General features: G+C 45.6%; 1 protein-coding gene across 1 annotated transcript in view; it reads left to right on the top strand.

Moving 5' to 3' along the window:
* Nucleotides 1–26,427, top strand: part of BMERB1 (bMERB domain containing 1) — a 120,446-nt gene that overhangs the window by 43,765 nt on the left and 50,254 nt on the right. Inside the window, exon 2 of the mRNA XM_047087177.1 lies at nucleotides 20,765–20,888. Within this exon, the coding sequence (XP_046943133.1) occupies nucleotides 20,765–20,888 (124 nt within the window). The remainder of the gene's footprint in view (nucleotides 1–20,764; nucleotides 20,889–26,427) is intronic.

Raw genomic sequence — 26,427 nt, 5'->3', positions numbered from 1 at the left:
CCAATTTGCTGACTCCCAGATTATCCATTTTAGGCAAAGTCAACTAGTCTCCCCACCTGCAAATCAGCAACTTTGGGAGCTGGCCTAGTTAGTGCACAACCGAGGGAATAATTAGAAACCCAGAAAATCCATTATTTGAACGGCCTATGCTGATGATTCGGAGAATATAAAAATTGGAAGACTGTTTTGCCCTTAATCGGGTAGGGAATCGAAACCTGTTCGATTTAGGCAAAAGGAGATACTGTTCAAGGAGTCTAGGCTGGTATCATTTAGGATTCTCCAGAGAAACTGAAACCCAACAGATCTATCTATGTAACTATCTGTGTATCTATGTATCTATGTATCTATCTATGTATCTATGTATCTATCTAGATATCTATGTGTTTTTCTGGGGTCAACTGTGTTGTGTGACTAATTAAATTTCAAAGACAGTGATATCTTGTTACCTTCACCTCTTTTAAATAGAGCTGAGATAAATATAGCATAGCCCAGTTCAGGGGGCCAGGTTCCTGGGCTTTGAATCCTAGACCTAGTATTTGTTGGCTACATGTGACCTTAGGCAAAATACTTAGTCTGCCTCTATGTCTTCGTTTTCTTATGTATTAAATGGGTATGATGTTAGTACCTACCTGATATGTTCATTGGGACCATTAAATGTGTTACTGTAAGTAAAACTTGGGGGCCTGGGTGGTTCAGTCAGTTAAGTATCCGACTTTGGCTCACGTCATGATCTTGCAGTTTGTGAGTTTGAGCCCCGCATCAGGCTCTGTGCTGACAGCTCAGAGCCTGGAACCTGCTTCAGATTCTGTGTCTCCCTCTCTCCCTGCTCCTACCCCGCTTCCACACTCTCTTTCTCAAAAATAAACAAACATTTAAAAAAAATAATAAGAAAATGCTCAGAATTCTACCTGGCAAATAGTAAAGGCTTAATAAATAATAGCTATTATTCTTATTGAAAAGTTTATTTCAACTATGGCTTGGATTATTTATCAGATTATGAAAAAATAGTGTTAGAAAGAGAAGTTTTGTGATTATGGAAAAATTGGGCTAAATAATGATTTATTTATATTTATAAATATATATATTTATATATATTATTTATATGTATTCAATTGAATATATAATTGCTGTTGTCTTTGGGATTACTATTTAAATTCTAGATATACATTCAGTTTACAACCTTAAAACTTGAATGGGGATTCCTTCTAAACAAATTAATAGAAATAATTAGCTATTCTGCTCATTTTACCTGGCAAGAAAGACCAACTGGTTTTTACCAAGTTCATCAACATAATAAGTTTGGAAATTAAAACCTTTAATATCCTACTTTATAAAAGACAAGTTACAGAATCACTTTTCCTAGGTGTCTAAAGGACCCTATGGACAGGGTTTTGCAAACCTTTTCTGAAAGGGCTAATAGTAAATATTTGTGTCTTTGAAGCCATATGGTCTCTGTCCCAACCATCCAACTCTGTGAACGCAGCCAGAGACAGTACATAAACAAATGAGCATGCCTATGTTCCAATAAAGCTTTATTTATGGACACTGAAATTTGAAGTTTCTGTAATTTTCGCTTGTCACGATCTAGTTCTTTTCTTTTGAACCCCCACCCCAACAATTTGAAAAATGTAAAAGCCATTTTTAGCTCACAGGCTACACGAAAACAGCAGTGGGCTAGATCTGGCCCGCAGGCTGTAGTTTGCAGACCCAGCTTGAGGAGATGGTCGTGTGGGCATGGTGACTGAAGGCAGGCGGGAGACACTGGGACGGCCCTTTGATCCACAGCTCTGCTCCTCCTCCCACCGTTCTCCCATCCTTCTCCTAAAAGGATGTGGAGTGTTTGTGCGACTCTCCTGGTTGTACACAACACCACCGGAGCTGTTTAAGCAAAAAGGGGAGGCACTAGGTTGTATTTCTCTAGAAGCGGTTGATCCAGGGTTTCAAAGTCCCTCATTTGTTTCTGTCCATCTCTCGGTTCTTCCCCCTTCCATGAAGGCTCTGCTCTCAGGATCCGTGCGATGGCAGGTTTGAGCTATGAGCTATAGGTGGCCTAGACTCCTAGCCTTCAGTTGATTGAAATTCTGTTGAGGGGAAGCACTGACTTGAATAGCTAACAGCCTGGCTCAGCCACTCATCCCTCTCAGTAAAGGCAGACAGAGCCCAACTCTCTAGCTGGGCTCAAAATAGCCGTTCCCTGACGTGGCTCTCCATGATTCATATCGGACTTTTCCAGGTTCACGGGTGTTGTTGACAGTGTATTCTGATCTCCACACCGTGGAGTTTAGCTGTTCCTAACATTACCCAAATACCTTTTATCACCTCAAGTTTACCCATGGTACACTTCGTTCCCACCCCATTTTTTTATGCCCTGTATAAGACCCATTCCAGATTCAGCACCTATTCCCCCAGCCTTTGCTGAACCCAGACTGTGGCCCTCAGTTACTGGCACCCACTTTGAGAGATGCCAAGCAGGTGTAGGGAAAGAAAATAAAATCTTTTTCCTCTGCCCAAATTAGGGTCCTGGGCTGGGGCCCTATAATTTAGACTGGCAAAAGATAGATTATTCAGAGAGAAACGAATGGAAGTTTATTAACATGTGCATCGCACATACACAAGGGAGCACCCTGTGATGAGTAACTAACTCACGGTAGTGGTCAGAATTTGGGCTTATGGGACACCTGGGTGGTGTCGTCGATTAAGCGTCCGACTCCTGGTTTCAGCTCAGGTCATGATCTCATGGTTCGTGGGTTCAAGCCTCACATCAGGCTCTGCTCACTGACCCCCGCGGAGCCTGCTTGGAATTCTTTCTCCCTCTCTCCCTGCCCTTCCCTGCCTCTAAATAAATACATAAATACACTTAAAAAAAAAAGTGTATAGAGCTTATAGAGCATTTTAACAAAAGAGCAATAAATTTTTAGAGAAGTGACAAGGCAAAGGAAAGGGACTTTGAGCTTCTAGGCAGTACATTGTGGGAAGCTAACTGTGTGGGGAAAATGAACAGTAGATAAGGGCTAATTTTTAGCAGCGTTTGTTTGGTAGATTTGTCTGGTGCTGATAAGGGTCTACAGTTGTCTCTAGTGATTAACCTCTGCCCTTCCTGATAGCCAGGGGAAGGAGACACCTTTATAGATTTATGTCCTGCTTTTAGGTAGGTAGGGGCAGGGCAGAGAGCTTTCTTTGTTTCTGGTTTGTTTGCTTTTGTTTTTTCTCAAATGCCTCCAGCTCAAAATAATTGTTAGGCCAAAGCGGCAAATCTGGGGATGGCATGTTTTGCTAGCCTTCATAGGGAACCCTCTGGACACACGCCAGGGCTCACTAGGGCCTGGGCTGGTGTTTCAGACCACGCCCCCACTTTGTGTGTGTGTGCCCCCAAAACACCGTGCCTCCTTGCCAGTCAGCCATGTCCAGGGAACAGGATGGGCACCAGCAGCCCCCAGGCTGTCCCACGCTCAGCAAACACCCTTAGGATGGGTTATTGCCCAGCGGGCTGTGGCTGAATGGGGAAAAGCAGCAGGCATCTGCATAACTGCATTTGCAGGAATTGCCTTTGTTTTATTTTATTGCGTTTATCGATCGCTTGCTATGACCAGGCCCTGGGCTAAGCACTTTGCACACTTTACGATGCATTTAATCCTCAGCAGCCCTCTGAGGCCATAGAAGGAGGCTGGTCTAGCGTCTATTGTGCCTGTTCCCTCAACAGTGTGCTCTCTCCCAGGAGACAGCAACTCTTAAAAACACCATTACGTCTCTGGGCGCCTGGGTGGCTCAGTCGGTTAAGCATCCGACTCTTGGTTTTGGCTCGGGGCAGGATCTCACGGTTTCGTGGGTTCGAGCCCCATGTCGTGGGTTCGAGCCCCATGTCGGGCTCTGTGCGGATGGTGTGGAGCCTGCTTGGGATTCTCTCTCCCTCTCTCTCCGCCCCTCTCCTACCCGCTCTGTCTCTCTCTCAAAATATATAAATTAAAAAATAAAAAATAAACCCACCATCAGATCTCACTGCCCCCACTTAACGGCCTTCTGTGGGTCAACCACTGGGAATCAAACCCACCAGGACCTCCAGGCCTGGCGTCCTCTGGTCCCTTCCTGTCTCTGCATCCCAGAGCACTGCTCTCCTTTCTCAGTTTGCTCCAGCCACGTGGGCCTCCTCTCTGTTCTTGAACATGAAGCTTGTTTCCATCTGTGGGCTTCCGTACCTACAGCTGCATCTGCCCGTAGGGATCCTTCCTTCCGTCTTCCCAAGCCTGCGCCTCTTGGTCATTCAACGGCAGCTCGGATGTCACTTTGTCAGAGTGGCTTCCGTGACCCCACTGTCCGAAGGAGTCCCCGTTCGTCACTTGGTAGCTCATAACTGCATTTTACTCACTGCATAATCCCGTCAACGTAAAGGATGTCTTCTGTCTTCTTGCTTACTGTCCACCTTCGCTGCGAGGATGGATATTTCATTTCCGTAGGCCGGCTCCTAGAATATGGTCTGGTTTGTGGTGGTTATGTTGAATACACCACCATCAAATGACGTATGAAGCCATGTCATTGGCCCAGAGCCCCACAGAGGAAGGACCACCTGAGAGGACAGAGCCCTGAGTATTCAAAAGGGATGCCAGAGAGAATGAAAAACGTCAGGGCCTATGAAAAACAATACTAACTGGCCGAACCTTTGTCTTGCTTTTGTGCCTTTTTTTTTTTTTTTTTTTTTTTAATTTTTGCATGTGGTTCCTCACCCCCCCTCCGACCTTGGACTTAATGCTCAGATTTTGTGAGTCTTGCAACATTGCTGGGGAACTGGCCCTCGCCACACCTCCAGTCCTAGCTGGGGCACACAAGAAATTCTGGCTTTTGCTCCATGGGCCTGTGACCCTCTTTATCTTCTGATGTGGGAATATTTTGCTTCTGATTATGACAATAATACCATAGTCTGCCCTCGAGGAAGTGCACATAACTTCCCACCCTGTAAATGTGGGCTTCGCTTGGCGACTTCCTTCCAAAGAAGACAGTATGGGAAGGAGTGGGGTGGAGGGAGAGAATAACTTCACAGGGGAGGAACCTGACAAACACTGTTCAGCTAGGTGTTCAAGGTCAGTGTCAGCACTGATGAGTCATCTGGAGAACATGTGACCTTGATAGAAAATGATGAGAATGGCCGTTCCTTCTGTGGTCTTTCTCTTTCAAACCCACAACCCCAGTCTAATGATCAGAAAAATATCGGACAAATCAGAATTGAAGGACATTCTTCAAAATCCCTGATGAGTACTCCTCCAGACTGTCAAGGAAAATCCTCCAAAACAAGGAAAACTGTCACATCCAAGAGGAGCCTAAGGAGACATGACCACTAAATGTCGTGTGATTATCCTGGATGAAATCAGGAATAGAAAAAGGACATTAGGTAAAAACTAAGGAAATCTGAATAAAGTATAGACTTTAGTTAATTAAAAAACAAATCCTTGAGGGGCGCCTGGGTGGCTCAGTCGGTTAAGCGTCCAACCTCAGCTCAGGTCATGATCTCACGGTTTGTGAGTTCGAGCCCCGCATCGGGCTCTGCACTGACAGCTCAGAGTCTGGAGCGTGCTTTGGATTCTGTGTCACCCTCTCTCTCTGTCCCTCCCCTGCTCACACTCTGTCTCTCTCTCTCTCAAAAATAAATAAACATTAAAAAAAAAATCCTTGAGTATTTCCAATCCTGAAGCTCTTGCCTTTGTGGTCGATCTTCCTGTTGGGGCATGTCTTACTTCTTATGCTGGACTTCCCATCCAACATTTCCTGTGATCCAGCTTTGCCTCTGGCTTCCCCGCGTGCCATCTGTGTTGGTGAACATTGACCTTGGCCCACCCATGCTTACATGCAATCTTTGCACTGGCTTCCCTTGGCTGGTGCTCTCAGACTCCTCAACTCACACCCAAATCACCCCCATTCATACGATGGTTTATCCCATGCTATAGTCCCTGTCTCGAATTTTCTTAATGAAAATAATATTCTCCAAGCAGTTTATCCCTAAGTTTCCAGCCGGTGAGGGATGAAATGAGCCACATGATTTCTAGGCTAGGCAATTTTTAAAAACTGAAATATTACTTTTGACAGTCCCAATTAATTTTCCTCTAGATTCCAATAATTTTAGCCTCACCAAGCATGGTTTTCAGCAGCACCATCTGGTTTCCTACCCATCCTTGCGTGACCCTCGCCCTTCACTTACTTCGGAATTGGTTTGTAAATTGCAAGTGTTAGGGCGTCTTAGTAGAGATGCATGAATCACGGCTCAGGATAGATTCATAATTGCCTATATTCATGAAATCATTGAGGTTGAAGGGCTGGAGGATGTTTTCTTAAATGAACTTGGAATAATAGAATGAACCTGCAGAAGTGCTGAGAAACATTTGTTGTTATGCAATTTTAATTGGACAATCATTCTATTGTTTATTACAGGGTTATCAATTTCCACAGTTTTAATTCGACATCCGTAACAATTCCCACTGAATTAGCGAGAATGTTTCATTCTCTTCTATGGTCTCAAAGGATCTCAGAAACTAACCCAAGCCCTTCTGCTCGGGGCTGGGAGAAATATGACAGAGCTGTTTGATGATTCATTGAAGGTCACTTAGAAGTGTTGGAGGGAGGATGCCAAGTAATGAAAAATGACATTACACACTGCTAAATAATCTGCCAGAACTCGTGTGTCATCACCTTCAAAGCCCCACCTTGATGGTAACACACATTATTCAGATGAAAACCTTTCTAAAAATCCTCCTTTGAACCTGTAGTCCCAGTCTGTGTTGAGATATTGTGAACATCCACTAGGGTGATAAACCTTTGCCTTGGAGAGGGAGTTTGACTTTTTGGAACTACCAAAAGTCATTCTGAGCCAGATTGTGCAAATAAAGTGGGTAATCAGATCATGTGAATATAAAAACATGAATTTAAATGTGTTAAACTACTTCTCTTCGATGACTCATAAACTGATTTGAAAGCAATTAGCAAAAGGTTTGTTTATTAGTACCTCTCCTTAATCCAGAAAGGATTTAATAGTGGTATAAGGGCCTAAGAAACGTCTTAAAAGGCTTGAGGAATGTTGGTATTATTAGGATCATAAAGTGTTCCAAGATGATTTCCTTGAAGGATAATGTTCTAGAATACTTGTTTTTAAAAAAGAAATTGTTTCCATTACCTTAATATCACTCCCCCAGCCCAGGCCTAGTGCTTGTTTTGTGGATGATGTAGGTGGGATACGTGGCTTTTGGTTGCTTCTCATCCTCAAGAAGACATGAGATGAGATGCTGTATGAGGTGGGGTATTCCCAATGAACAGAGTTCTGGGAAGGGAGGTAAAGGGGCCAGGGGTTCCCAAGGGGCTGATCTCCTGTGTCCTTTCCCATCCTTAGCTCCAGCTGTGGTGGATTCTAAGGTTGGATGCTTTCTCTTTTTTGATGGTGATGGTGATGTTTGTGGTGATGGTGATGATGATGGTGAATGATAATTGACACTTATCAAGATCTAACTTGGTCTTTTTGATGTACTAGCCTAGATTTACAATCTCTGACTCAACCCTCACTACAGCCAATGAATAGTTTCTATTATTGTCTCAACTTAACAAATGATGGATGCTGAGGGTGGGTAAGGTTGCATAACCCACTTACCAACTGTGCAAACGGGATGAACAAATATGGCAAGTGAGTATTGTTGGTCCCACTTTACAAGCGAGAAAGAGGAAGCTCAGAGAATTTAAATAACGTGTCCTGGGGCACAAGCCAGTAAGGGGCAGAGCCAACATTCCAACTTGAGCCATGCTATCAGTTAAGCGGTGCTCTACCATGGCTGCTGGCACTAAGCTGGGTGACGTGGACAATGCCCAGTGAGCAAGAGGACACTCACTGCTCTGTTGTCCCACGTCCTTCGCTGAGCTGGTTCCTCCCTACAGACCAGAGTTTCTACCCTCAAGGATGATAATGATCCCATCCTAGGACCCTCCATGGTAGATTTCTTCGGCCTTCTCTATTATGTAAACTGTGATAGGCTGAATAATGGCACCTTCAAGATGTTCACAACCTAATCCACAGAACCTGTGAATATGTTACCTTGTATAGCAAACAAGAAGTAAGATGCTCCTAGGAGCCCTCCTGAAAAAGTGGATCTAAACCAGTGATTCTCGGTCTGGGATAATTTTGCCCCCCTGTTTGAAGACATTTGGGGTTGGTAGGTGTGTGCTACGGGCATCTAGTGGGTAGAAGACAGGGATACTGTTAATAATCCTACGACACACGAGACGGCCCCCTCAGCAGAGAATGATCTGGCCCTAGATGTCATTAGTGCTGAGGGTGAGAAACTCTGGTCCAGGCAAAGGGCTTAGAGGCTACTGAGTGAAAGTAAGATAAAACCCTTGCCTTAGCTTCCGTCCCCGAGCTTTCAGAATGAGCCTTCAGTATTCTCACATTCTACTTCTTTACCCCCAGTTTACAGATAAGGACACCGAGGCTTACTTTAAGCCTTAAGGTTTACTTCAGCCTGAAGGTTAAGTCATTTGCCCAAGGTCAGCAGTTAGAAAGGGGCAGAGCCGGGATTTATACCCAAGTTGGCTTGACTCAGGAGCTTGTTTCTTAACCCCAGGGCTGAGGGTGCTGTCTCCTAATTACTCTTGTGATCTCAGACAAGTCAGATGTGGCTGAGAAACTAGAAACTCAGAGAAGCTAAAAAATGTGCCCAAAGTCACTTGAGAGAATAATAACCATTGTCAAGATTTGGAGGCGAGTCAGTTTCCTCCGCTGCAAAACCTTCCTTGCTGGGCGATCGTGAGTATAAAGAGGACATTCGGGGAGACGCGGTGCCCCAGGAGGGATGATTACCAGCAGGAGCCGGGCGGCACCCTCCTTCACAAGGCAGGCTGGGGAGGGGGTGGGGCAGCCAGGAGCGTTTGAACTAAAAGCGGTTACTTCGTCTTCTTGGGAAATGATGAGTCATTAAAAGCAACCGGCTGTTTCCTATTATATTCACATTATACCAAGAAGGGGGAGATGCTTGGTGCATCCCATAACGCAACGTTTGGGGGCTGAAATGAGCTTCTTTCCTACGTGAATGACTGATGACAATAAAAGACTGGGGTGTCCCCAGGAGCCCTAGGAATGCATCAGGATATTCTCTGCCCAGTAATGGGGCTCAGATATATTTCCCTGGTATTTAAGACTGCTGGGTGGGAGGACGTGCCTATGCACACCCAGTGCTGAGCTAAGGCACTGGCTCCTGACAGAGGGCTGGGGGGAACTTTCTGGACCCTGCTTCCAGGCAGGCAGAACGGGAGGACCAACGGTCTTACCTAGAGGGACAGAGGAATGGGCCAAATGCAAGCTGTTGTTCTCCAGATGCGATGACCCTCATTCTGTTTCCTTCCCCGCGTTAGTCTGGCTTCCTCCAGGGGAAGGACACAGGATGACAGTCAGAATGCTATTGAGCACCCTTTGTCGTGCCAGGCACCACACCCAGCCCTTGACATGTTAGTTCGCCTCCACAGCAGCAGCTCTGTGAGGTGGGAGGTACTGGCCCATTGTACAGAAGAGGAAACTGAGTTTAGGAAGATTAAGTGGTGTGTCCAGATCCCACACTTTGTGGTAGATCTGAGACTTGAACCGGAATCTGCCATCAGGAGTGAGCTGATGGTGAGCTAATGACCTTCTTCCCTGACATGTAAGCCCTTTCCTGGAAGCTCAACCTGACAGGAGCAGGGATTTCATCTATCTTGTTCCATCCCTGTTGCTTAGAGCGGTATCTGGCACCAAGTGGGTTTTTAATGCATATTTATTAAAGGAGTAATAAGAACAGATATTACAGAGAGAGTTATAGAAAGAACTTGCTATATGCCTGCCACTTACATACATCACCTATGAAATGGGTATGATTGTCCCTACATTGCAGATGAAGAAACTGAGGCCCAGAGTCATCAATGGGTGGGACCAAGGTCAGCAGAGGAGCCAGCCCTGAGATCCCAAAACCCATGCCCATAACTGTCCCCTTCACTTGCCCTCCTCAGGGGCTGCCTCGCTCCCTCAGCACCTGCACCCACCAGTTTTTTTTCTTTGCTCCTGTTTCTTTATTATTTTTTAAGTTTATTTACTTATTTTGAGAGAAAGCGCATGCAAGAGTGAGCAGGGGAAGGTCAGAGAGAGAGAGAGAGAGAGAGAGAGAGAGAGAGAATCCCAAGGAGGCTCCGTACTGCCACTGCAGAGCCCAAAGCGGGGCTGGATCCCATGAACCGTGAGATCACAATCTGAGCCAAAACCAAGAGTCTGATGCTTAACTGACTGAGCTACCCAGGCGCCCCCTTTGTTTCTTTATTTTAAATCTACCTTGAGTAGATACCATCCGCTCATGCTAAAATTCAAACAATATAGCTAATAGCAATGCACCAACATCAGTGTCTTGGTGATGTTAGCAGTGGTGGGAAGTAGGTGAAGGGTATATGGGAAATCTCCGTGGTATCTGTAACTTCTCTATAAATCTAAAATCACTCCCAAATGGGAAGTCTATTTAAAAATTCAAACAAGGGGGGAGGTGGCGCCTGGGTGGCTCAGTCAGTTAAGTGTCCGACTTCAGATCAGGTCATGATCTCATGGTTTGTGGGTTCGATCCCCTCGTCAGGCTCTATGCTGACGGCTCAGAGCCTGGAGCCTGCTTTGGATTCTGTGTCTCCCTCTCTCTCTCTCTGCCCCTCTCCTGCCTGTGCTCTGTCTCTGTCTCTTTAAAATAAATGTTAAAAACTTTTTTTTTTATTTCAAACAATGGACATATTAGGTGGAAGTGATCGTCCCAACACTGACCCCTCCCAGTCCCCCACAGACAACTACCATGGCCCTTGTCTCACGTGTCCTTCTGAGGTTGTTCTAAGGATGCTAGGCATCTCAGAAATGTTGGTTGGGGCCGAAATGAATAGGTCCACTCATGTAATTGCCCCTATGATATGAGCTGGGTTGAAATAATGACTCAAAATGGCTGATGCATCTTTGGGTGAGAAATTTGATACACGGTTGAGAATTTTCCTTCAGGCTTCTGTTCTCATTTAATTTTCCAGGGACAACACCAGAGTTTGGGCCTATTGCTTTTTGTCAAGGGACCCTCAGAACTGCATCCTGTTGAGTCAGGTGACAGCCTGTCAGACGCAGATATGAACTTGACTAAGTGACCTCCGATGCCCTTCCAACCCAAAGGGCTGGGATTCCACTCTACGACGGCTTTTCCAGGGGTGTTGTGGGGTGACAAGGGTACCCTCCGTGGTACCCAGATGCTTCTAGCATCAAACAACACCGAATTACATTGTGGGAAAATCACTCCTCCCCCCACCCCCGCCATTATCAACCTTCACGATTACCAAAGAAGCAAGCCTCAATTTGGTGGTCTGCCTTTAATGCCTCTCTAGCACTTGTGAGCTTTCTAGAACTTGCTAATCCACATTGTTAAGAAAGAAAAATTCAGGGGCGCCTGGGTGGCTCAGTCGGTTAAGTGTCCAGACTTTGGCTCAGGTCATGATCTCACGATCTGTGGGTTCGACCCCGCGTCGGGCTCTGTGCTGACAGCTCAGAGCCTGAAGCCTGCTTCAGATTCTGTGTGTGTGTCTCTCCCTTTGCCCATCCCCCATTTGTGCTCTGTCTTTCTGCCTCTCAAAAATAAATAAACGTTAAAAAATTAAAAAGAAAGAAAGAAAGAAAGAAAGAAAGAAAGAAAGAAAGAAAGAAAGAAAGAAAAATTCGGCTTCAATCTGAGCATTGAGCCAGAATTTAATAACATTGCTTTGTTTCCATTGGAATTATTTTTATGGCTCCTTCCCAATTATGCTAAGTGATAGTGACTTACTCTTTATGGATATGATATGAGATTTCCTTTAAGGAGTTTAATTGAATAAAAGAATAAAAAGTCAGCCTAAAGAACTATTGAGGAAATGATTATATAGAGAGTGGCTTTGCTCGGGCAGCTGTAACAAAATACCATAGACTGGGGGGCTTAAACAACAAACATTGATTTCTCATGGTTCTGGAGGCTTGGGAGTCCAAGGTCAAGGCACTGGCACATCTCATGTTTGGTGAGAACCTCTTCCTGGCTTGCAGATGGCTATCTTCTAACTGTGTCCTTGCATGGGGGAGAGCAGAGAGAGAGAAATCAAATCTGATGTCTCTTCTTATAAGGACACTAATCCTATCACGGGGCCTCACTCACATGACCTCATCTAACCCTAATTACCTCCCAAAGGCCTCATCTCCTAATACCATCAGACGAGGGTTTAGGATTTCAACCTGTGCATTTGGGGGATGGGACCCAAACACTGAGGCCACAGCAGGTAGTACATGGCTGTGGTGAATTCTGTGCAGTGATTGAGGTCTGGGAAATGCTCTTCAACAGCCCTTTGATCTACAGCATGGGCTTTGAAATCAGAACGATCTGGGTCTGAGTCCAACTCTGGGACTCCCTAGTTCAGTGATTGTGACCAATCACTTCTGATCTCTCTGAGCCTCACTTATTTGTCTATAAAGGAAGGGCAATAATGATAGTATCTTCCTGCCAAGGCATTTAGGTACGTGGTGACACAGCACCACGCTGACCAGCAGTGTTCCACGTGAGTGACCTCTGGGGGCATATACTGTGTGTGTGAAAGTTACAAGGCAGAAATAAGAGGAGAGATTGTCCGGGAGACCCTGGGCTTAAATTCCTACTTGGACCCATCGTTGGAAAGGGAGGACTTCTCTGTTCCCCAGCATGGTTTTACCCCTTCCTGCCTATACTTAAATTACAAGCTTCTAGGAGATTGCCAGCCCTCACCTATCATCACCACTGCCCCCACCCTGTCCCAGGACGGCTTTAAATTTTCAAGGTATGTAATGAGACCTGTTGGTACGTCCCAGTCATGCCCAGTGCTCAGCTCTTGCTTGCTTGTGGGGCAGTGCTAAAATGAGGGCATGCATTTCCCCGGTGTGGTGGCATTTGGGGATAAAAAGATGGATTTAGCTGCCTCATCCCCCAGAAGTGACTCAGCTCCTGGGAGCTCAGTGACGTCAGTGGCAGTTAGAGCCCTGGGGACTTCCATGCTTTAGAGCGTTGCTCTCTCTACGCAGCAGCCTTGTGACCGCCATCTTCTCTAGCCAGCTGGAAACACTATTCCGTCTTTTTCCAGGATTTGTCCTCCTCATGGGCACACCCATCCAACAGCTGTTGGATGCCTGCCTTCTAGCAGGAAAATGTTGTCAAGAAAGTTTCCATCATGCTAGTTCTATCATGGAAGCCCAGTCTACAAAGAAAGTGATCATGTGTGACGTTCATTTCTTCATGACCGGCACCAGCATTTCTCAGAGTCTGGTGTAAAGACCTCCTGCATGAGGTCCCCGGACACAATGGCTCAACCTGGTCTTACCCGTTTTTTTTTTTTCCTTTTCAAATTTTTATTTAAATTCTAGTTAGTTAACACACAGTGCAATACTGGTTTCAGGAGTAGAATGCAGTGATTCATCACTTCCACACAACACCCTGTGTTCATCACAAGTGCTCTCCTTAATGGCCATCCCCCACGTAGCCCATCCCCCACCCACCTCCCTCCATCAATCCTCAGTTTGTTCTCTGTTATTAAGAGACTCTTACGGTTTGTTTCCCTCTTTCTTCTTTCCCCTTCCCGTATATTCATCTGTTTTGTTTCTTAAATTCCACATATGAGTGAAATTGTATAGTGTTTGTCTTTCTCTGACTGGCTTATTTCACTTAGCTTAATACATTCTACCTCCATCCACGTCATTGCAAATGGCAAGATTTCATTCTTTTTAATGGCTGGGTAATATTCCATTGTGTGTGTGTGTGTGTGTGTGTGTGTGTGTGTGTGTGTGTATAACACATCTTCTTTATCCATTCATCAGTCAGTGGACATTTGGGCTCTCTCCAAAGTTTGGCTATAGTTGATAATGCTGCTATAAACATTGGGGTGCATGTGTCCCTTCAAGTCTGTATTTTTGTATCCTTTGGGTAAATACCTAGTAGTGCAATTGTGGATCATAAGGTAGTTCTATTTTTAACTTTCTAAGTAACCGCCATACTGTTTTCCATAGTGGCTACACAAGTTTGCATTCCCACCAACAGTGCAAGAGGGTTCCCCTTTCTCTGTATCCTCGCCAATACCTGTTGTTTCTGGTGTTGTTGATTTTAGCCATTCTGACAGGTATGAGGTGGTATCTCACTGTAGTTTTGATTTGTATTTCCCTGATGATGAGTCATGTTGAGCATCTTTTCATATGTCTATTAGCCATCTGGTTGTCTTCTTTGGAGAAGTGTCTATTCATGTCTTTTGTCCATTTCTTCATTGGATTATTTTTTGGGTGTTGAGTTTGATAAGTTCCTTATGGATTTTGGATATTAACCCTTTATCAGATATATCATTTGCAAATATCCTCTCCCATTCCCTAAGCTGCATTTTAGTTTTGTTAATTGTTTCCTTCACTGTGCAGAAGCTTTTTATCTTGAAGTCCCAGTCGTTCATGTTTGCTTTTGTCTGCCTCCGGAGATGTGTCTAGTAAGAAGTTGCTCCAGCCAAGGTCAAAGATGTTGCTGCCTGTGTTCTCCTCTAGGATTTTGATGGTTTCCTGTCTCACATTTAGGTCTTTCATCCATTTTGAATTTATTTTTGTGTATGGTGTAAAAAAGCGGTCCAGGTTAATTCTTCGGCTGTCCAGTTCTCCCAGTGCCATTTGTTTAAGAGACTGTCTTTTTTTCCACTGGGTATTCTTTCCTGCTTTGTTGAAGATGAGTTGACCATATAGTTGTGGGTCCATTTCTGGGTTTTCTGTTCCACTGGTCTATGTGTCTGTTTATGTGCTAGTACCATACTGTCTTGATGGTTATAGCTTTGTAGTACAGCTTGAAGTAACCTGGTGTTATCCTAACCACTTGGGGTAGAAACAGAGACTCTGCCTTTTTAGCAAGCTGCCCAGATAATCACCGTGTCTGCTAACACTTGAGAACAGATATTTCCCACTTACCCAGTGCAATAGAATATGCTCAATTTTGGGGGCACCTGGGTGGCTCAGTCAGGTGAGCATCTAACTTCGGCTCAGGTCATGATCTCATGGTCCATGGGTTCGAGCCCTGCATTGGGCTCTGTGCTGACAGTGTGGAATCTGCTTGGGATTCTCTCTCTCTCCCTCTCTCTCTCTCTGCCCCTCTTCTGCTCGTGTCTCTCTCTCTCTCTCTCTCTCTCTCTCTCTCTCTCTCTCTCAAGAATAAATAAGTAAATCTTTAAACTGGGGAAATTGTAACATCTACCATCTAGGGCAGGCAACTTTTTCTGTAAAGGGCCAGACAGTAAATATTTGAGGTTTTATGGACCATGCAGTCTTTGTTGCAACTACAAAGTTCTGCTGTGGTAGTGTGAAAACAGCCATAAATAATGCCTCAGTGAGCAAGACCAGTGTTCTAATGAAACTTTACTTGCACAATCAGGCAGGGGCCCAGATTTGGCCTGTGGCCATAGTTGCTAACCCCTCACCCAGGACACTGTGAAGATTTAAAAGAGATGAGGCCTATTATGAGCCTAGCACAGAGCCTGGCACAGAGCACTATCCACAAGTCGGCATTCTAACTATCTTCTATCTGATGTGAGATCTAGGCTTCGCTCGTTTCTCCAGGGGAAGGAAAGCTCCGAGGAGCAAGGCTTTTCAACACAGGTATCAGCCCCGTTCTCTGTTCCAGGTCAATGCTAAATGTTCATCTCGGCACCTGGAAATTGGTAAAATGCCAATCCATGGTGGGTGATTAAGTCTTTGTCCCACGTTTCGCCCCAGGGTGTACTGCTGTTTTCAGCAACTGTCCCATGGAAAACAGATTACCCATCTGAACCATGATCTGAGAAATGAGGATACTTATATCTGCTGGGTCCCATCCATAGATGCATTTAGCCCTTGCCCAGAGGCTGTGTAATGTGGTTTAGAGAGAGAGAGAGAGAGAGAGAGAGAGAGAGAGAGAGAGAGAGAGAGATTGAGCACTGGGTTTGCATTCTGTCTCTGCAACATTCTGATTGTGTGATGTTGGCCAAGTCACTTCCTTCTCTAAGCCTCAGATTCATCAGGTATAAAACAGGGATTAAATGAGATCATATGAGGTCTCAGCCACAGCATAGAACATGGCAGCTATTGAACCCCATTTTGCAAAGGAAGAAAGAGAAGCAAAGAGGTAAAGGGCCTATTCAAGCTCATATAGCCCGTGACTGGCTTCAGACCAAGGATCTCTAACTCTGCCCCTCCCCCTGACTGCTTCCCGGGGCCTGGGCTGCTTCCAGCTAGGGCTGGCTCCTTGTGCAGTGACCAAAGCTCTTTGAGAAGTTGACATGGCTATTGGGGGACCTTGCAAGCTATTTAACTTTGGTGGGCTAAATAGTGCTCTTCCCAAATTCACATCCACCCAGAACCTCAGAATGTGACCTTATTTGGAAATAGGGTCTTTTCAGAAAAGGACAGAGAAGGACACGCAGAGCCACAGGGAAGATGGCCACATGAAAACGGAGGCAGAGGTTGTAACAATACCGCCACAAGCCAAGGATTGCCAGGATCTGGGAGAGGCAAGGAGGGACCCTCCCCCAGAGCCTTTGGAGAGAGCACAGCCTTGCTGACACCTTGATCTGGGACTTCCAGCCTCAGAACGGAGGAAGAATAATATCCTGTTGCTTTAAGCCACTGAGTTTGCGCTGATCTGTTACGGCAGCCATGGGGAACTAAGACACTGCCCTTGACTCTCAGCTGTGGATGGACAGTGGTAGTTGGACTCAGAGCACCTGTGTACAAAAAGGGCAGCCGTGATGGGGCAAAGCACCAGCGTTTTGGAGGCAGACAAGGGCTCAGCTCCTTCCTTACTCAGCTCTGGGCTTCGTTTCCTTGTTTGTTCAACAGAGAACATCTTGATCCTGCTGGCTTATGGTGAGGATTAGAAGAGAGAGCACGGCAGAGCGGGCTGGTGGTAATAACAAAGGGAATCGTCACCATGCACGGAGGCTCTCATCCCTTGGTTAATTCCATCCTCACAACTGCCCTGGGTGGTGGGGTCCCTTATTGTCCTCACATTACAGATGAGGAAACTGAGTCACGAGATGTTAACTAACTCTCCTGGGCCACATAGCTAGTGAGGGGCAGAGCTGGGACACAAGCTCTGGCCACCTGACTCCAGAACATCCTCTACCCCTCCTCCCCACAACCCTCTATTACCCTGTGCCCAGAGTCCCTGCTCCCCCAAGCTGGTCCTCCAGCTTGATTGGAGCCTGGCACACAGTAACAATTGATATTAACTTTTTTCTCCTGTCCTTTCCTTTCTCCCTCATTCCTCAAGTCGGACCTCATTGCTGCAGCCCCGGGAGCCATCTAGGTCTGGTGTCAGGGGCAGTAGGACCCCAAATCTGATTCCAGGGACCTTGAGATCATGACTCAGCATGTCACATGGACAGTTCCTAAAATTCCTCCTTAGACATCTGTCTCTCTTCTCAAGTCCCAGTCCTGAGACAGCTCTTCTGCTCCCCCTCCCTCTCTCTCCTCTTTCTCAGACTCACGCCCTCCTCCTCTCTGCCTCCCCTTCCACCCGCATTTCAGCACCAGCTCAGCCGGACAGAGGACAGCGGCATGATCTCCAGGACCTCCTGCCCTTGGAGGGCTGGGGGAGGGGATAGTGAATACCCTTGATTTAACATTTCCTCCCTCTGCCCATGTCGCCGCCATCCATCTAGACCACTGTGCGCTGCCTTCCTCCCCAACTCAACACCATGCATGGTCCATGCTATGAAATCTAGGAGCTCTCGGAAAATATAAGGAGAAACAGATGCTGTTCCGAGAAGCCAGGCCAGGTAGGGAGGGAGACGATCTCCAGCAGACCTACGGCTGTGATGCCACCGTTTCTTTGCCCTGACTAATTTCGTGGTCCTTCCCCTTGCCTTTATCCTCATTATCTCATACATAATTACGAATTATCTCAGAGAGTGTTAGGGAGGCCATTCATTTCAAGGTGAGAATCAGCTAAAGGTAATTGCCCTTCCTTCGAGATTCCTCAGCAAAATGGGGGATCCTGATGGGTGGAGAGGAGGCTTATGGAATGGATGTTATTAGGGGTAGATGATTGAAGGGAATGGCAATTTACCCCTGATCCTGGAGAACCCAGGATCAGGAGTTTCCCAGCAGTCGTACGGGCTTCTGCGAGTGGGCAACATTCTGAGATCCAAGCTGGCAGGGGGTGACTTCAGGGAAGTCTGCAGTCCCCAGCCCCTGAGGAGTGTGCAGGGCCAGGGCTCCAGGTCATAGGAGGGAGACAGGTAGAGAGACAGCAGCTTTCCAAACCCTTGACTTGGAGGTAAGGAAAAAGACAAACACCAGGCAGCAGAACCAAGGTGCTGGGTGTAGACGGGACAAGCAGAGTAGGTCATGTGAAATTGGCTTCACTAAAGCAAGAATATCTCCTCCCCTGTATCTTTGGCTGTACCTGTGAAAGACTGTAGGATCTGTATCCGTTAAAACCTAGCCATTCACTCTGGTAGTGTGGCCTAAAGACACCTCTTAGGTGCACGTAAAGATTGAGCTTAGAGAATGCTCATTACAGGGCTGTTTGTGGTGGAGAAAATGGAAAACAACCCAAGTGCCTGGGGGTTGGTGGAGTGATTCATGATACAGCCACAAATAGAAGACTACCCAGCCTCTCACACTGCTGCTGGGGAAGAACATCCGAGGATGTGCGAAAATGCTCACGATATGTTCAATGAAAAGAACAGGTAATAAAATGTGAGACCCTAACTTTATATTACAAAAACCAGACCTGTATAATGATGGATACATATGTATATAATAGTGTGTGGGAGTATTAACATTTTAGTAAGCATTTTTCCAGTTTTTTAAAAGAAAGATATGTGTATTCCCTATATATTGCAAGTTTGAACCCTTAACAACTCTTTTTAAGTTTTTTTAATGTTTTATTTATTTATTTATTTATTTATTTATTTATTTATTTTACCGTTTATTTATTACTGAGAGACAGAAAGAGACAGAGCATGAGCAGGGGAGGGGTAGAGAGAGGGGGAGACACAGAATGTGAAGCAGGCTCCAGGCTCTGAGCTGTCAGCACAGAGCCCGATGGGGGACTCGAACCCACGAACTGTGAGATCAGGACCTGAGCCAAAGTCAGACACTTAACCGACTGAGCCAACCAGGCGCCCCTGTACTCTTAACAACTCTTAAACAACATCAATTTTATCCTCTGGTAACAACCATTTTACTCTGTTTTCTACGAGTTTGACTTTTTAGATTCCACATACAAGTGATCATCATATAGTACTTGTCTTTCTCTCTCTGACTTTTCTCACTTAGTGTAATGTGCTCAAGGCCCATCCCTGCTGTAACAAAGGGTATCCTCCTTCATCGTGGCTGAATAATATTCCATTACATATATGCTTTTTTATCCATTCACCCATTGATAGGCATTTAGATTATTTCTTATCTTTGCTGTTGTGAAATGTATGTATGTACGGGTATATATAATATTATGCATAGAAAACACATAAAAAACCATATGTGTTATTCTATGTATGCACACCACATGTATATTATATATAATAATGTAAATTGCCATATATAATTGGAAGAATTTACACCAAAATGTTAATAGCAATATATGTGCTATTACGTATACATATATAAGTATACACATGCATCCATATTGTTATGGACTGAATCTTTATGTCCCCCCTGAATTCATATGTTGAGGCCCTAATAACCAGGGTGGCTAATTAAGAGAGAAGGCCTTTGAGGAACTGACTGGGGTTAAATTAAGTCATAAGGCTGGGGCCCTGACCTGACAGGATTAGTGTCCTTAGAAGAAGACACACCAGAGAGCTCTCTGCCTGTGTGTGTGCAAAGAAAAGGCTGTGTGATCACACAGTGAGAAGGTGGCCATGTACAAGCCTGGAAGAGGGTTCTCACTAGAAACTGATGCTGCCAGACCTTGAACTGGGATTTCTAGTCTCCAGCACTGTGAGAAAGTTAATGTCTATTGCTTAAGCCCCAGCCTCTGGTATTTTGTTACTGTAGCCCGAGTGAATGAATATACATGCATATATAGATACATATATGCATAGGTATGTAGTGTCTTTCCGTATATATGGTAATAGACACAGTTTAAAAATATATTCTTTTATGTATATTGCCATAAATATAATTCTGATTGTAAATATGAAACAGGAAAAATGTCTATCAAAATGTGGATAGTGGTTCTCTCTGGGCAGTGAAGTCATGGATGACTTTATTTTGTTCTTTTTCGCTTACCTATTACCTGAATTTTCTACAACAAACTTGTCTTACTTCATATTACTATGACTTACGTTACTTGGTGTTCTTGTAAGATAATAATTCAGAGTATTGCTATAAAATAATTATTATAAAATGATTTTCTGCCTAACATTGGCCATGGTCTTGAGGCTGGGACAGGGATAAATGGCTGTAGTCAAAGACAGCAGAGACTCAGGAGCTGGGACCAGGCAGGGACTGTCAAGGCCATATATAGAACCTTGAACAGGTTTGGTGAGCCAACAGAGCCTCCTCTTGTTCATAAGAGGGTTCACATGGAAAACGTCTTTCCCAGTTTCCAAAGGGCTGGCTCATAAACACGCACGTGCACCCTCCTGGAGTGTCAAGGACGCTGGGGCAAGGCTGCCCCCTGGAATGGGGACAAGGGCTAGCCTAAGGGAATTCTTGAAAACCGGCGTGGCCTTGGGGTCTTGACGCCTACGATTCCTGTCTCCTGCACAGATCAGCTGGACATCATCTCCATGGCAGAGACAACCATGATGCCGGAGGAGATCGAGCTGGAGATGGCGAAAATTCAGCGTCTCCGGGAAGTCTTGGTCCGACGGGAGTCTGAGCTCAGGTTTATGTGAGTGCCTCGGGGAGGCGGCCGAGGAAAGGAAGGGGTGTGGAGGGGAGGACACCCGGAGAAACTAACATTTGCTCTTTATGACTGTGGGCTGGGCGCTGGCCTGAAGGCATTATGTACGTTTAAAAAGTCTTACTTGATTCTCACTACTGCCTGGAGAAATGGTCATCAGAGCCTTCCCTTATAAACAAGACCTGAATTTGGGATGGAATTCAAGCCAGTCTGACTCCAAAGCCCAAGCTCTTTGTAGCTTTCCTTTTGAGAAGGGGAAAGGGATGAGAGAGAGAGACGGACAGACAGATAGACAGAGATGGGGACCCAGAGGTGGTACCTGTGCCCGTGTCGTTAAGAGCTCACACTCTGGGTTCAGATAGTTCTGAGATCCAACAAAACTGGGAGAGCTTGGACAGCTTCTCTCTGGGCTACATTTCTCTCAGTTGAGAAATGGGGGGAAATGGTAAGACTTCTCTCCTGGGGTCACTGGCAACCTCAGAGTCACATGATTTGACCCTGTCTCCACTGGAGGAAGATGTGCATTCTATCCATTCTTTCAGTGATTTCACTGAGGCCAGTTAGGGGATTATCCTGTCTTGCAGATGAGCAAGACTGAGGCTCAGAGAAGTTAACCTGTTCAGGGCCTCCCAGCTAGTAAATAGAGCAATCAGGATTCAGATGCAGCTCTTCCTGCTTTCAAAACCCATATTCTCCTTATATGACCTCTGCATGGACTGCATCATGTGCCCTTCTCTCTCAGCCCATGAGACGAACCACTGTAGTAACATCTGCCATTTATTCGACTCTCTGTGTGGGCCAGACCCTGTCCTAAATGCTTCACATGCACAAGAAGCCCATATCCCTTCTCACAGGAGCCCTTCGAGGAAAGTTCTAGAACATCCCCCATCTACAGATAAGAAACCTCTTCCTTTTGATCTGGGAATACATGAGTGTCGAGTACATGAGTACTCAACATGAGTACATGAGTGTTGAGAAACAGTCCCTCCCTTGTCATGTTTTTTGGGGTTTTGTTTTTCAGAAGAACTTGAGGAAGGATTGGTTGTGTGGGAGAAGTATCAGCAAAAATCAGGTGATTCCAACCACTGAGGTAGCCAGGACTGGACATGAGTTTGAGGTGCCTGTGGGGCACCCAAGTACAGATGAGTGGCAGGAAGTTCTGTGTCTTTGAGGTATGTGGGAGACTGAACTAGATGTAGATTCTCGGGGCTTGCCCACAGAACAGCCATTCCTGGATTTGAGTAATGGGTATAGTCACCCCACATAAGCGAGTAGACCGCAAAGTCCAGGCTCTGGGGAAAGCTGAAATCTCCATGCTGCTCTTCCTCGTGGATGGAGTCAGGACAAAGGGAAAGCCAGCTCTCAAACTTCTGGAGAAAAAGTATAGAAGGATTGAGAATTCAGCGGCAACAGGAGAGTTTGAGATTGCCACAGTCTATAAATTCTACAGGTATACCTTAGAGGTATTGTGGATTCAGTTCCAGACCCCCTGCAATAAAGTGAATGTGAGTGAATATGGCTATAAAGTGAGTACAATGAATTTTTTGGCTTCCCAGAGCATACAAAAGTTAGGGCTACACTATACTGTTGTCTATTAAGTGTGCAATAGTGTTATGTCTCCAAAAAAAATGCGCATGCCTTAATTTGAAAAACTACTTTTTTTGCCAAAAAATGCTAGCCATCGTCTGGGCTTTCAGCGAGTGGTAAGCTTTTTGCTGGTAGAGGATCTTGCCTCGAGGTTGACGGCTCCTGACTGATCGGGCGGTGGCTGCTGAAAGTGGGGGTGGCCCTGGCAGTTTCTTAGAATAAAACAACAATTGGGGTGCCTGGGTGGCTCAGTCGGTTAAGTGTCTGACTCACGATCGTGAGTTTGCAGGCTCTCTGCCGTCAGCACAGAGCCCACTCGGGACCCTCTGTCTCCCTCTCTCTCTGCCCCTCCCCTGCTTGCACTCTCTCCCTCTCTCTCTCTTTCTCTTCTTCAAAAAGAAGCATAAAAAAAAACCCATTAAAAATAAATAAAGTAAAACAACAATGAGGTCTGCTGCATCGATGGATTGTTCCTTCCGCGAACAACTTCTCTGTGGTACATGGTGCTCCTCCTGGCTAGCATCCCCCCCACAGTAGAACTCCTTTCACATCTGGGGTCCCTCTCAAACTCTGTCTCTGCTTCATCCATGAAGCGGATGGAATGTTGTCGTTTCGACCACCTGCGCCTTCACTGGGAGGAGACTCCACCTCAAGAAGCCACTTTCCTGGCTCCTCCATAGGAAGCAGCTCCTTATCGGTTCAGGTTTCATCAAGAGCCTGTCGCAATTCAGTCCCTTCTTTGGGCTCCACTGCTAATGCTGGTTTTCTTGCTGTTTCTACCACATCTGCAGTGACTTCCTCCATCTAAGTCTTGAACTTTCAATTTGTAAAAAATACAGTATCTGCGAAGCGTCATTAAGTGAAACACAGTAAAGGGAGGTGCGCCTGTACTACTGTATATGTGCAAATTAAAAGTCTTTCTTCCTCTGTTTTATTTTATTTTTTAAACAATTTCCCTTTTTATTAATGTTTATTTTTGAGGGAGACAGAGGGTGAGCGGGGGAGGGGCAGAGAGCGAGGGAGACACAGAATCGGAAGCAGGCTCCAGGCTCTGAGCTGTCAGCACTGAGTTCCATGCAGGACTCAAACCCATGAACCACGGGACCATGACCTGAGCCGGTCAGATGCTTAACCAACTGAGCCACCCAGGCGCCCCAAGAATGTTTTTTATTAATTCTGATGGACAGTTTTACCACTTTTCTTCTATTACTTGATATATAACCTTTAATCAGGATGTACTATCCACCAGAATTAAATTAGTGCCCAGGTCTTGCTTTCACATCTTTTTTCTATTTTCTATTTTTACTTCTTTATGTTCGCAGTGAGGATCACACTTATATTTGGTTCTAAAACTATAATTAAGCTTCTGTTCTCATATATAGATAGTTTTTAACATTAAAAGCACATGACTGGGCCTCATATTCTTATGGAGCCAGCATACTACATAATTAAATTTGATTTTCTCCAGTTTAAAAAATACCCTACATGACTGACACTTATAATATCCTTCTCCTGTTTTAAAAGAAAGGAGACAGAAAACATATGAGTTCTAGGAAGTACCGAATGGCTCCCTCAGCCTGCGGGTGCTCAAGAGGGACCAGAGGTTGCTGTTGCTGCTACAGGAACAATGGCTGCCACTTGCATCGACTGACCTTTGCACCGGGTGCACACACACACACACACACACACACACACACACACACAGTATCCCAGCATATGGTACACGCCAGTGAGTGTACAAGGTGTCACACTGAGTGCACAAGGACAAGAACGGCTCATGTTTAAGCTCCAGTTCTGGGCCAAGCACTGCATGAAACTCTTGACTTGCGACCTCACTGAATTTCCCCATCATGCCCACTTAGGGACAGATGTCAACTGTAGATGCTTGAAAGCAGCTATGCTCACCACCCTAGCACCAGCGCATCAGTAGATACTTGAATGAATCATGTTATTCAAAGAATACAGGAGGATGTCAGTGTAGTCAGGACAGAAGAGGGGCTCACTGACATTCTCCAAGGGAGCGGCCGGCTTCCAGGCCCCTGGGGAGTCTTGCTGGCAGCCTGCAGACAATAGTGGATGAAGCTGATGGCTGCCCCCAGCTCCAGCCTGGCGTAGTACATAACCTTGCCTGGAGGTGCACCCACCTTGTCAATCTGAGAGGCACGTGATGCACCCCGGAAGGACAGGCTAGAGATCAGTGCCCACTCAGACCTGAACAATTGCCTCATCCATCATCCTGCGGCCTCCCAGGCTAGCAGGACAGGCATGGGCCATTCTTGATTCAGTTTCCTAGCTATTTCTCAGAGCCAGGCCCTTACACAGCTAGAGGGGCCCTATTTTGCATCCCTTTTATTTTTTTTTAGGTTTATTTATTTTGAGAGAGAGTCTGTGAATGGGGGAGGGGCAGAGAGAGAATCCCACACGCTGTGAGTGCAGAGCCCGACGTGGGGCTCAAACCCATGAACCACGAGATCGTGACCTGAAACGAAATCAAGAGTCAGACACTTAAGTGACTGAGCCACCCAAGCACCCCTCTTGTGTCCCTTTGAGAAGAGAAAATCAGAGGTTAAAAATTTTGCCCAAGGTTGCATTGGCTATTAAGTAGCCAAGCTAGGGTGCAATGATTCCAGAGAATTGATTAAGTGAGTGAATGAGGAAACAAACGAAAGAAATACTTCATAGAGTATATACCACAAGAGTAGGAATCTTATCTTCCTTACTGTTCTGTCTTCCCAGAATCTTGAACAGCACCTAGCATTTATTCAGCAAAATAATATTTGTTGAATGTGCAATAAATTATTCTTTCACACTCCATCCTTACCCCAACAACTTCCCTACACACACACACACACACACACACACACACACGGGTCCTTGGCACAGGATAAGAAGGAAATAGAATTTCAGACCTAACTAAGCATTTGCAGACTCAGGTGGGGAAGCTCTGAGTGACAGGAATGTGACAGTCATGGACTGAAACAGTCCCAATGACTGTAGCTGTAATAACCAGGATGAGATTGGTTTTGTCACACCTGCTCCAAAGTAATCAAGTTAATACCCATCAGCTCCTGTGGAGGCTGTGTGAGTCAGACCATATTTCATGGTTGAGGGTGTCTTCTCACATTTACTGTCTCCTGCTACATTGACTCTTTTAAGAAAGGGTCCAATGGCTGCTGCCCCCCAAGCACCGCCCCCCCCCCAGTGTTTAGCATTTGTGTTTCCATGTTCTTGTCTTGCTGGTTCAACAATCCTCTTGCCAGGGTGGTGAGGAACTAGAAGAGGGAGATTTACCCAATCCACAGAGAACTAGCATGGATTCATGAGAAGTGGACTCATGGGTCTTCCTGGCTCTCCCATGTCCTCGGTCTGTGTCCTTGGGCGCATAACAGAGCACAAAAGAACTGCTGTTTACTTTTTATTTCCTTTCTTCTTCACCCAGCACTCGAGAATGCAAATTCAAACTCCTGGTTGGACGCACACAATCCCATAATCTCACAATCCCACACTGGGTTTTGTCTTGTTCCGCCATCTTGAATTAAGTGTGGTAGAAATAGAAAGAATTCAGCTGAGTCAGGCTCAGTAAACAGGACTCACTCAGGACTTTTCCATACTTTCTCTGGAGATAAGTGATTTATTTGGAACCTAGAATGATGAGCTCTAACTTAGGCGGTGAGCTTTGCAAGTCAACCTGCTAGGAATTTGCTGTAGTGCCCTGTAAGGGTTCCCAGGGACCATAGAAATCAACATTTATTGAACCCTTCCAGTGGACCAGCCCTGAGCACACATTATCACATAAGCTATGAAAAGTGCTTACTAATGGAAGGATGAATCAGGGGCAGCCTTCTGTTCGCCTCAACTAAGGTACGGTTCAGGGAAGGACTATGAGTGACCCTGGAGGGCACAGTGTATCTTCGCTCACTGTCTTCCTTAGCTTGTCCTC

This window comes from Lynx rufus, unplaced genomic scaffold (assembly GCF_022079265.1).
Source record: "Lynx rufus isolate CCGP_SWC_20201006 ecotype Redwood Valley unplaced genomic scaffold, mLynRuf1.p SCAF_23, whole genome shotgun sequence".
Classification (NCBI taxonomy): Eukaryota; Metazoa; Chordata; class Mammalia; order Carnivora; family Felidae; genus Lynx; species Lynx rufus.
Note: the sequence above shows the minus strand (reverse complement) of the source record. Positions and strands in the feature narration are given on the sequence as shown.